Raw genomic sequence first — 12,060 nt, 5'->3', positions numbered from 1 at the left:
AACACTAGCTTTTATGGTATAGAAGTACTCATCAATAAAGCTAATATTTTGTTTTGTTATTACTTTTTTTTGAGACAGAGTCTCGCTGTGTTGCCAGGCTGGAGTGCAGTGGCACGATCTCAGCTCACTGCAATCTCCATCTCTCAGGCTCAAGTGATTCTCATGCCTCGGCCTTCCGAGTAACTGTGTGGTACAGGTGCATACCACCATGCCTGGCTAATTTTTGTATTTTTAGTAGAGATGGGGTTTCACCATGTTGGCCAGGCTAGTCTTGAATGCCTGGCCTCAAGTGATACACCCACCTCGGCCTCCCAAAATGCTGGGATTAGAGGCGTGAAGCTGCCATTCTCTCCCCCTGGCCAAAAGAGTAAATAAAAAATAAAACCATATCCCAGGAGGAATGGCAGAGATGAACACCACCTGCAGACCTAAAAGATGCAGGGGTAAGGCAGATTTTATGTGTCAACTCGGAGCAGAGGCACAGCTTGAAGACATTGTCCTGCGAGGATGGGCTGTGCTACACATCCAGAATCAATCACCATTACACAGTACTATGTTCCCACCTGGCAGAAGACATGGGCCTGGCAACCAAGGGTAGAAGGAGAAGTGACCTTATCATTCCCAGGGACCCACTTGGGAACACTTTGTTTCCTATCACCACAGCTCTAGGTCTGTGGGTCTAGAGGTCCCAATTCCCAGAGAAGGGATGGTTCTACCAGAGGACACAGTAAGCATCCCATTAACTTTTTAAAGTTACGACTGCCACCCAATCCATTTAGAATCCCATGCCATAAGTCCAGCAGACAAGGCAATGAGTCACTACACTGGCAGAAGTAATCGGCCCTGGTCATCAGGAGCTGGGGTGCTGATACACATCTCTTAGAGGACCCCTTGCCCAATTGTTATGGTAAGAGGACAAATGTGGCGGCCAGGGTCCTCCAGACTCCTCCGAGATGACGGTCTGGGCCACCCTGTCAAGATAAGCAGAAGGGACAGATGAAGGTGAAGGGAATCTGGATGGGTAGCAGAGGTGGGAGAAGATGAGTCTCCGTTGCAGTCTCAAGTCCAGATACAGCACTGGGAGCTGTAACTCAGTCCCCCAATCTTATTCTTGTAAGTTTCCTGGGAAAAGAAACCGATGCGAAACTAGATCATGCAGACTTTTATAGGCCATGGGGAGGATTCTGGATACCTTTATCTTCATGGTTGGAGAAAATTCCTAGTCCTTTTCCCTTGCTCAGTTTCTAGAAAGTTGGTAGACAGACACATTATACTTCCCTGTCCTCTAGCCAGAGAATAGAAGATCTCTGGAGAAATTCTACAGACACTGATATTTGAGATCCTCCAACAAAACAGCTAGGTCCTTGGCCAGGTGCGGTGGCTCACACCACTAATCCCAGCACTTCAGGAGGCCGAAGCAGGCAGATTGCTTAGGTCAGGAGTTCAAGACTGGCTTGGCCAACATGGTGAAACCCCGTCACTACTAAAAATACAAAAATTAGCTGGGTGTGATGGCGCATGCCTGTAGTTCCAGCTATTCGAGAGGCTCCTGATTCAAGAATCGCTTGAACTTGGGAGACGGAGGTTGCAGTGAGCTGAGATCGCGTCACTGCACTCCAGCCTGGGCGACAGAGAGAGACTCCGTCTCAAAAAAACAAAACAAAACAAAACAAAATAGCTAGGTCTTTGCCTCATAATCCTATAGTCAAGCCCACCAGTTGACAAGCCTGATACATCACAAAGAACTTCCAGTCTGCATTTTAGTGCCTCATTCTTTAAAAACAGGCCAGAGCCAGGCACGTGGCTCTTGCCTGTAATCCCAGTACTTTGGGAGGCTAAGGCGGGAGGATTGCTTGAGCCTAGGAGTTTGAGACCAGCCAGGGCAACAAAGTGAGACCCTGTATCTACAAAAAAAAAAAGTTAATGTCTCAAATCATATGGGTACAAATGTATGTACATACACATATATAAAAAAATCAGCTGGGCATAGTGGCACGGGCCTATAGTCTCAGCTCCTCAAGGGGCTGAGGTGGGAGGATCACTTCAGTGCAAGAGTTCAAGGCTACAGTGAGCTATGATCATGCCACTACACTGTAGCCTAGGTGACAAAGTGAGACCCCCCCTGTCAAATTAATTCATTCATTAATTAATTTAAAAAAACAGCCCAGGAAGGAAATTCAGACATTTGAAGAAGGCTTCTAACATAACAGACTAGAGTATAAACAGACAAGAGGAACTAAGAGAAAGAAACAATGTGAGAGAACAAGACAAAAATCTTCAAATGCTATAATAAAGATCATTAAAGAGATTAGGAGAAAATAATGCATCCATAATACAAGAATAGGATGCTATAAGAAAGAACATTTTGGGAAAATTAAAAATTCAGTAGAAGTGTTACAGAACCAATCAGAAAGATTCTCCCATAAAGCTAAATTTAATAAACAAAGAGACGGGAGAGAGAGGAAAAAAAGGTTAAACCAGGAGGTCTAGCAACCACCTAACAGGAATCCCAGGAAGAACAAACTAATAAAATGGGTATGAAGAATAATTACAGAAATAATTTTAAAAAATTCTTTAGAATTGAAGCTTATAAAATTCCAGATAGAAAAGACCCACTGAGGCTGGGTGCAGTGGTTCACACCAGTTAACCCAATACTTTGGAAGACCAAGGTGGGAGGATGGCTTGAGCCTAGGATTCGAGACCAGCCTGGGCAATAAGGTGAAACCCTGTTTCTACTAAAAATAGAAAAACCACTCGGGCGTGGTGGCGCATGCCTGTAGTCCCAGTTACTCAGGAGGTTGAGGTGGGAGAGTCACTTGAGCTTGGGAGTTTGAGGTTGCAGTGAGCCAGGATTGTACCACTCCACTCTAGCCTGGGCAACCGAGCAAGGCCCTGTCAAAAAAAAAAAAAAAAAAAAAAAAAGAAAGGAAAAAAAGGAAGGAGGGAGGGAGGGGGGGGGGGGGGGGGGGGAGGGACCAAGTGACTGAATAATGAATGGAAAGCAGATATAAATAAACAGGGAAAATTATTTCCACCCTAGAATTTGATATCTAGCTGATACTATCCATCAAAGGGAGGGTAGAATTTTCAGAGGTATATGGTCTCAAAAATGTACCTCCCTCATACCCTTTAAGAAGGTAATAAAAGACAAACTTCACTAACATCAGAGTGTAAACCATGGAAGAGGAAAATGCAAGACCCACAAAACCAAAAACTAGCATGGGGAGGCAAAGGGAATTCTTGGGGTGATAATGAAAGGAAGGTAGAGGAGTGCAGCTGTGCAGTGAGCTAGAAAACAACCAGTCGAGAAAGGAACAAGGCAGGGGGGGCTCCAGGAAAAACATTTCTATGAAAAACAAGAAACAGAAAATACCCAATAAATTTGTCTATAATGGGAAGAGTTTTACGGATCTGTCAGAGTTTGAGGATGACTGACCTAAGCAAATGAAAAAATAAGACAACTATTAACTCCAGGAGAAACAAAGATGTACAGGAATGGGAACTTCATAATGCCACAGCTCATCAATAAAGAAAAGGCTGTCACAATAAAATAAATATTGAATATTAACGTAACCAAAAACATGAAATAACTTTATGTGAAGCATGAGGGCATGAGGTAGGAGGGGAAGAGCATGTGTGTGCTAAGTGCATGTGTGTGAGTGTGTGCACTGGTATATGAATTTATGGGGTAGTGTAAGACAGTAAAAAAATCCCCATCTTACAGGATGGCAAAAATAAAGTGTAAGATTGAAAAAAAAATCAAGAAATAATAGTCAAAGCATATTATTTAGAACAAGGTGGTACATATCAGAAAAATCAGCTATAGAGACAAAAGCAGCTGCCCCTGGTAGCAGGGCTGAGAATGTGGGAAGGAACTGCTCTTTTTGTTATAAACTTGAGGTATCATTTGGCTTTTAAACCATGTGCATGCATAAAACAAAAAACCTCAACCTGAACCAAATGTGGCAAAATCTGTTAAACTGAGTGGTGGGTATTCTCACATTTCATATGTCACTCTCTGTTCTTTTCTTATTTTAAAACTAATTCCTATTTTTTTAAATTTCCTTTTTAGCTCTAGAAATTCCGTTAATCTATTACTCATTACAATGTTAGTTGCCCCTATTATGTGGAGGGAGAAGAGCATAAACGAAGAAAAATACAGTGTTCTTTACACTAATGGAAAAAAAAAACACAAAAACCTGTGGCCCACCCTGGTTTTTATTTTCAAACAAACATTTAATATTAATTTAAACAATACCTTGATAAGAAAGTTTTATTTGATACATCGAAAAGAAAAATTCCCAGATGTAACAAACGTAACAAGTGGGGAAAGAAGAGAATTTTGAATATGTAAAATCAAACCTCTTCATACATGCATACAAACATATACAAAAGTACATGTGAAAAGATCTGGAAGAACAGACAGCAGGCTGGGTGCAGCAGCTCATCTCTGTAATCCCAGCACTTTTGAAGGCTGGGGCAGGCAAACTGCTTGAGCTCAGGAGTTTGAGACCAGCCTGTGCAACATGGCAAAATCCTGTCTCTACAAAAAAATACAAAAATTGGTCAGGCGTGGTCGCATGCACCTGTAGTCCCAGCTACTCAGGAGGCTGAGGTGGGAGGATGGCTTGATCCCAGGCTGGGGGGTGTTGAGGCTGCAGTAAGCCAAGATCGTGCCACTGCACTCCAGCCTGGGCAACAGAGTCAGACCCTGTCCCCAAAAAAGAAAAACAACAACAACAAAAAAACAAAAAAATCCCAAACTGTCAGTACAGTTACCTCTGGGGAGCTAAATGGGTCTGGGGATGGAATGAGAATGATCTAAAAGTTTATTTTCACTTGTTTTGACTGGTAATTAATAGACATGGTAAGATTTTCCAATGGCAAAAAAGATACACATGGTGAAAATAAGTCCCTCTCCCACTTCTGTCCCTAGTTCCCTTCTCCAAAGGCAGCCTCTTATTACTAGTCTGTTACCTCTTGGCATTATTCCAGATACACAGAAGCCTATGTTTACACACAGTACTTACTTTTTGAACTATAAATGTTCTCACACCAGTCATGCTGTTCTACCCCTGACTTTCTTCCTGCAAAGAGCCCTTGTCTTAGAAACAATACAAGCTATTTTCCACATAAGTTTACCTCCAGCCGGCCTTGCTGGCTTTTATACACCACTTGAGGATTCTCCTGTAGTATGCTGCCATAGAGCTCTTGAAAGTGGGCTATATTGGGCTTCACAATATTCAGCACTTTTGTTTTATCCTCTCCAACCACCATCCGAAAGTCACCTAGTTAAAGAGATAAACACATCTTCCAATAAGAATCCACACTCTGACGTATGAATGACACTCCCCACACTGATACTGCATGGGTTCACTCTGGCAGGATCCCTCATCAAAACACTTGTTTTTCCTCCTCAAAATGTGGGCACTTTACCCAAGAAATGTGAGCACTTGTTTGGAGGAATACAGGGTCTCTCAAATCACAAAGCCCTTGATGCCAGTTAAACTATAGTTACCTAGGTACAGAAGGTAATCACAAGCGAGTAGCTAACTTGTTTTAGTTTTTCCAATGCAGACGCTTCTGCACCTACAAGGTCCTGTCTTACGGGCCAAACTCTGCCTGTGGCCAACGAGGGAGACAGGAGCTATGCACCATCACTGCAGACTTGTCCTTGCCATTGCTTCCTCATCGTTGACCTGTATGCTTATGAGGGCTTTTGAGGCACTTTATGAATGCAATTAATCTTATCATATTTTACAAGGGCAAAATAAGGCTTAAAAGTTCTATAAGAGGAGGTTTGCATTTAAGATGAAATTGAAAACAGATAGAACTTCTTAAATTGCAAATGATGATAAATGAGGAATGTTACATTTGCCTATAGGATGAATTGAGCTGTAAAACAAATAATTCTGAAAGGCAAAAGCATTTCTGAATCAAAAGAAAAGTGCCCTGCCAATGCCACTGACAATCATCGGCAAGATGGAGGAGAAAGGAACGGGAAAGTGGACACGCTTGAGTGCATGCCTACTGGGCTAATGTGAAATCAGAAGAGGCTGGACACACACGAACCTCCTGAGTCAAGCGTGGTGAAAGCAATGTGGCTGAATCTTTTGTTGGAGAGAGAGCCAAGTTGTCAGGGGGAGTGGAGAGGTGGCAAGTGTAGGCAGATACTCCAGCTGCTGAGGAATCCCCTGGGGGTAGGATGACGATATAATTTATCATCCAAACTAGGTCACTTCTGAGGGTGAAGGGATTGCTATAAATAATTACACTAGGACAAGTATAAACTGAGCAAACCAGGACATATGGTTACCCTTGCCAATTTCTTTTTTCTGGAGAGGGGAAGGGATCATAGAGGTCATTACTTGCCACAATGGATTTTCCTAGTGCAAATTGTTGGCTTGTTTTAGAAAAAGTAAAAATACAAAGAAGACCAACAATATGTACTTCATTGACTAAGGAATAAAATATGCTAGGTTTTAAGCTTCAAAGGACCAACTTACACTACAATTTGGTGGAATGCAACTGGGGACTGCAAGCTTAGAAAAACAGACCTCCAGGCCAGGCGCGGTGGCTCACACCTGTAATCCCAGCACTTTGGGAGGCCGAGGCAGGTGGATCACGAGGTCAGGAGATCAAAACCATCCTGGCTAACATGGTGAAACCCCATCTCTACTAAAAAACACAAAAAAATTAGCTGGGCATGGTGGCGGGCGCCTATAGTCCCAGCTACTCGGGAGGCTGAGGCAGGAGAATGGCAGGAACCTGGGAGGCGGAGCTTGCAGCGAGCCAAGATTGCGCCACTGCACTACAGCCTGGGCGACAGAGCAAGACTCCGTCTCAAAAAAACAAAAACAAAAACAAACAGACTTCCAAAGAGCCTCCAGAACCTAACCTTGGTGTACAGGGGGTCTGGCTGTTCAGGTGAGTGAGCAGAAGTGAGTCCCAGTCCTAACAATCTGCTCAAATATGGATGAACTTGATTTTTTCACTATTATTTTGAAGGGAAAGAGAGTTGTTAGGTAGTTAAAACCTGGGATAACTGCTAATAAGGAGGTTGAGAAATCAGTCCTTTCACATATTGCTATTGACAGCATAAACTGCTAAAATTCTTCTGGAAAGCACTGAAGCAAGAAACCCCATCTCTGGGGCAAGCCTAAAGAAATAAGCCAGAAACACAGAGTAAGAGTTAACGTTTACTAAGGATCTGGTAAATACCAGTCACTGTGCCAAGTGCGTTGTGGTATTGTTTCATTTCATACACACAGCTCTCCTCTCAGGTAGATAGGATTCTATCCCCATTCACATACAAGGCAACAAAGACAGAGATTAAGAAACCTGCTTAAGGTTTCCCAGGAAGTAAAAATATACTACATATATAAAATTGCTCACTGAAGCACTATTTATAATATTGAAAGCATCCCAAATGTCCAACAACAGGGGAAAGGATGCACTATGACGGCATACTGTTACTATCACAGACAGTAATCACACCCAACAAGATGGAAAGTCATCATTTAAGTAAGAAACAAAGATACAAAAGTATAACAGGCCCAGCGTGGTGGCTCACATCTGTAGTCCTAGCACTTTGGGAGGCCAAGGATGGGGGAATGTTTGAGCTCAGGAGTTTGAGACCAGCCTGGGCTGGAACATAGCGAGGCCCTGTCTCTATATAATTTTTTTTAAGCATACCAAAACGAAAAAAAAAACTTCATAAAAAATGAGAAAAACAAGACAAGGGACTATATAAAAATGCTTATTTTTGCTCTAATAAAATACATTTATTGTGGGTTTTTGTATGTGTGTTTTAATTTGCTATCTCATTTGGTCATGGCAAAGATCCATAAAATAGGTACTATTATTCTCAGTTTTACAGATGAGGAGATGGAGGTGAAAAGGTAACATGCCCCAGGTCCAACTGCCTCTCGGTATTAGGGCAGTGACATTTTAGGTGATGATTTTATTCTATAATTTCCCTCCATTTCCCTCACTTCTATAATGTTGGCATATTACTTTCTAGCATTTTAAAACAAATTCATGGGATGCACAGATGATGACTTGACAAATGTGAATGGAGCAGTGGCTGAGTTAACTTTCAACTTGTGTAAATCCTTATGCGTATAAAAATGGATTCCATTATCTTTGAAGAGATGAAATGTCATCAAATGCTGACTCTAACAAGGCTGGCCCTGAAGTGAAAGATCAGTTACTAAAACTGTTGAGTTCTCAATATTTGTGTCATTCCTTCTTTCTGTACATTCCGCAAACAAAAAGTTCCTCAATTTTGGCCGGGCGCGGTGGCTCAAGCGAGCCTGTAATCCCACCACTTTGGGAGGCCGAGATGGGCGGATCACGAGGTCAGGAGATCGAGACCATCCTGGCTAACACGGTGAAACCCTGTCTCTACTAAAAATACAAAAAACTAGCCAGGCGAGGTGGCGGGTGCCTGTAGTCCCAGCTACTCGGAAGGCTGAGGCAGGAGAATGGCGGGAACCCAGGAGGCGGAGCTTGCAGTGAGCTGAGATCTGGCCACTGCACTCCAGCCTGGGCGACAGAGTGAGACTCCGTCTCAAAAAAAAAAAAAAAAAAAAAGTTCCTCAATTTTAGGGTCACTTTCCGAGAGAAAGATTTACCATTTTAAAATATCAAGAATTATGTTTTACAATCCAAATCCTCCCCCTAAAAGAACAATCACATGCCATGATTAAAGGACCTAGAAAACACTCTAGGCTCTCGGAGAACAAGGACTGGGGCTTTTTTACGTCTGATCCTTAGCTTCTTGTGCACTGCCTGGCACAGGGAACACACACATCAATAAATGCGTGCAGAACTGAATTTCTCTCACTGCTGTGCAGCTGAACTAGCTCAGCCACAGGGGATAGGAAGCAAATGGGCTTATGACTCATTTCTTCAGAACAAAATGAATGAAATCATGGGCACAGCATGAACCAGCATCTGATCATAACAATCAATTTTTCTTACCTTCGGAGATTTGTTTGCAACAAAACAACAGCAATGGATTAAAACTGACTGCTGATTTTATTTTATGCCTCTAGAACTGCCAGTACAACAGGCATCCAAAAGGATAATTTCTCCTTGACCTTGAAATGATACAAACTCCAAGGCCTGTAAGCCACCTGTAGGTGGCCTTCCCTGTGATTCAGGCATGCAGCCAGCAGTCAGGGACCTCATTACAAGTGTGCAGATGTGAAGGGCTGCACAGTACAGCGGCAAGGCCCTGGCTTTCAAGTTTGGCAATGAGGTTTGACTGAGGTTAAGTTACTTAAACTTTCTGCATCAGTCTCCTTCTCTGTAAAATGGTTTAACAATCATAGTAACCTTTCAACGTTGCTTTCAGATTTAATGAGTTAGGGCAGCGGTCCCCAAACTTTTTGGCACCAGGAACAGGTTTTGTGGAAGACAATTTTTCCATGGATGTGGGTCCAGGGGACAGTGGTTTCAGGATGACTCAAGCACATTACATTTATTGTGCACTTTATTTGTTACTATTACATTGTAATATATAATGAAAGAATTATACAACTCACCATAATGTAGAATCAATGGGAGCCCTGAGATTATTTTCCTGCAACTAGACAGTCCCTCTGGGGGTGATGGGAGACAGTGACAGATCAGGCATTTGATTCTCGTAAAAAGTCAGGAACCTAGATTCCTCACATACGCAGTTCAAACAGGGATTGCGCTCCTATAAGAATCCAACGCAGCTGCTGATCTAACATGAAGTGGAGCTCAGGCAGTAATGCAAGTGATGGAGACTGGATGTCAATACAAATGAAGCTCGCCCACCACTCACCTCCCGCGGTGCGTCCTGGTTCCTAACAGGGGGTTCCCAAGGGTTGGGGAACCTAGAGTTAACGTATTAGAGAATGCTTTTTAAGTAGTAAAACAGATACTACTTATCATATATATATATATAGCACAGTCGAAGGATGGAGGGTAGAGGAAGCTGTGGGTTTTGGAGATAATTACCAGCTAACTTTTCTCCCTTTGAACTAACTGCCAGACTGCTGCCATTTCAGTTTAGTGAATATCTGAGTGGCTACAAAGTACCAGGAGCTGTGCTAGGCAATGGAGATCCAGGCTGGGCAACCCTAATCTGAACACTGGAAATGCAAAATGCCCCCTAACCTGAAACCCTTTGAGCACTGGCATGACACCACAAGTGGAAAATTCCACACCTGACCTCATGCAGTGAGTGGCACATATTATTAAAAATATCATATAAAATCACTTTCAGGCGATGTGTATGAGGTGTATATGAAACATAAATGAAATTCGTGTTTAGACTTGCGCCGTCCCCAAGATATCTCATTGTATATGTGCAAACATTCCAAAATCTCAAAAATTCCAAAATCCAAAATACTTCTGGCCCCAAGTATTTCAGATAAGGGATACTCAACCTGTCCAGATATAGGCTTTACCTCAGGCAGCAAAGGGTATGCAAAAAAGATCATTTCAGTGCAGATTTTTATGTGGTAGTGTTTAAGGACTGCAGCCCAAACTGGATATTGATACGGCAAAATAGCATTCATTTTCATGACTGTTTTTCAGATATAATTCACACACCATGTAATTCATCCATTTAAAGTAAATAATTCAGTATTTTTAATTCTATTTACAGAGTTGGACAATCATCTGTCCAATCTGAGAATATTCCAGCCTCCCCCCAAGAAACCCCATACTCTTAAGTGATCACTCCCCATCGCCCTTCACTCCCCATCCCCAGCTCGAACTGAAACATTGCTGTCATTTTGGTTCACTGAATATTTGGCTGGCTACAAAGTACCAGGAGCTGTGCTAGACAACGGAGATCCAGATTGGATCTAATCTACTTTCTCACCACAGATTTGCCTATTCTGGATATTTTATACACACTGAATCATATACTATCTGGGGTTATTTTTATGACCTTAGCAAAATGTTTTCAAGGGTCATCACACTGTAGCATTTATCAGTACTTCACTCCTGCTTATGGTTAAGTAATATTCCATTGTACAGATGCACCAATTTTATTTATCCATTTCTCAGTTGATGAACATTTGTGTTGTTTCCACTTTTGGGCGATTCATTATGAATAATGCTGCTATGTAGGAGTTTTTGCGTGGACATACGTTTTCATTTCTCAATACAGGAGTAGGACTGCTGGGTCATATGGTAACTATGTTTCACATTTGGAGGAACTGCCAAGCTTTTTTCTAAAGCAGCTGTACCACTTTACAATCTTATCAGCAATGTATGAGGGTCCCAATTTCTCCACATTCTCAACACTTGTTCTTGCCTTTCTTTTTTATTACAGCCATTGTAGCAGGTGTACAATGGCGTCTCTGTGATTTGGACTGGTATTTCCATTTCCCTAATACCTGTGATGCTGAACAACTTTTCATGTGCTTACTGGCCATTTGAATACCTTTTCTGAAGAACTGGCTATTCAAATCCTTCTCTTGTTTTTAAACTGGGTTGTCTTTTCATTGTTCTGTTGTTGTGGTTGTTTTGTTTTTTTTGAGATAGAGTCCTGCTCTGTTGCCCAGGCTGGAGTGCAGTGGCATGATCTCGTGTCACTGCAACCTCTACCTCCTGGGGTCAAGCTATTCTGCTGCCTCAGCTTCCCAAGTAACTGGGATTACAGCTGCACACCACTACACACAACTAATTTTTTGTATTTTCAGTAGAGGCAGGGTTTCACTATGTTGGCCAGCCTGGTCTTGAACTCCTGACCTCAAGTGATCCACCAGCCTTGGCCTCCCAAAGTGTTGGGATTACAGGCGTGAGCCACCGTGCCCGGCCTTTCCATTGTATTTTAAAAATTCTTTATATATTCTGGATACTAGTCCCTTATCAGTTACATGATTTGTAAATATTTTCTTCCATTTTGTTAGCTGCCTTTTTTTTTTGAGAGAGTCTCACTCTGTCACCCAGGCTAGAGTGCAGTGGCATGATCTCGGCTCACTACAACCTCTGCTTCCTGGGTTCAAGCAATTCTCCTGCCTCAGCCTCCCTAGTAGCTGGGACTACAGATGCGTGCCACCATGCCCAGC

The 12,060-nt window shown here is 42.4% G+C and overlaps 1 protein-coding gene across 3 annotated transcripts in view; it reads right to left on the bottom strand.

The window, feature by feature from the left end:
• Positions 1 to 12,060, bottom strand: part of TAMM41 (TAM41 mitochondrial translocator assembly and maintenance homolog) — a 59,132-nt gene that overhangs the window by 24,287 nt on the left and 22,785 nt on the right. For all 3 annotated transcript variants that reach the window (XM_023218419.1, XM_023218418.1, XM_023218420.1), the window contains one exon: positions 5,144 to 5,289. In XM_023218419.1, the coding sequence (XP_023074187.1) occupies positions 5,144 to 5,289 (146 nt within the window). The remainder of the gene's footprint in view (positions 1 to 5,143; positions 5,290 to 12,060) is intronic.

This window comes from Piliocolobus tephrosceles, chromosome 2 (genome assembly GCF_002776525.5).
Source record: "Piliocolobus tephrosceles isolate RC106 chromosome 2, ASM277652v3, whole genome shotgun sequence".
Classification (NCBI taxonomy): domain Eukaryota; kingdom Metazoa; phylum Chordata; class Mammalia; order Primates; family Cercopithecidae; genus Piliocolobus; species Piliocolobus tephrosceles.
The sequence above is the reverse complement of the archived record's forward strand: the minus strand, read 5'-3'. Positions and strand labels throughout refer to the sequence as shown.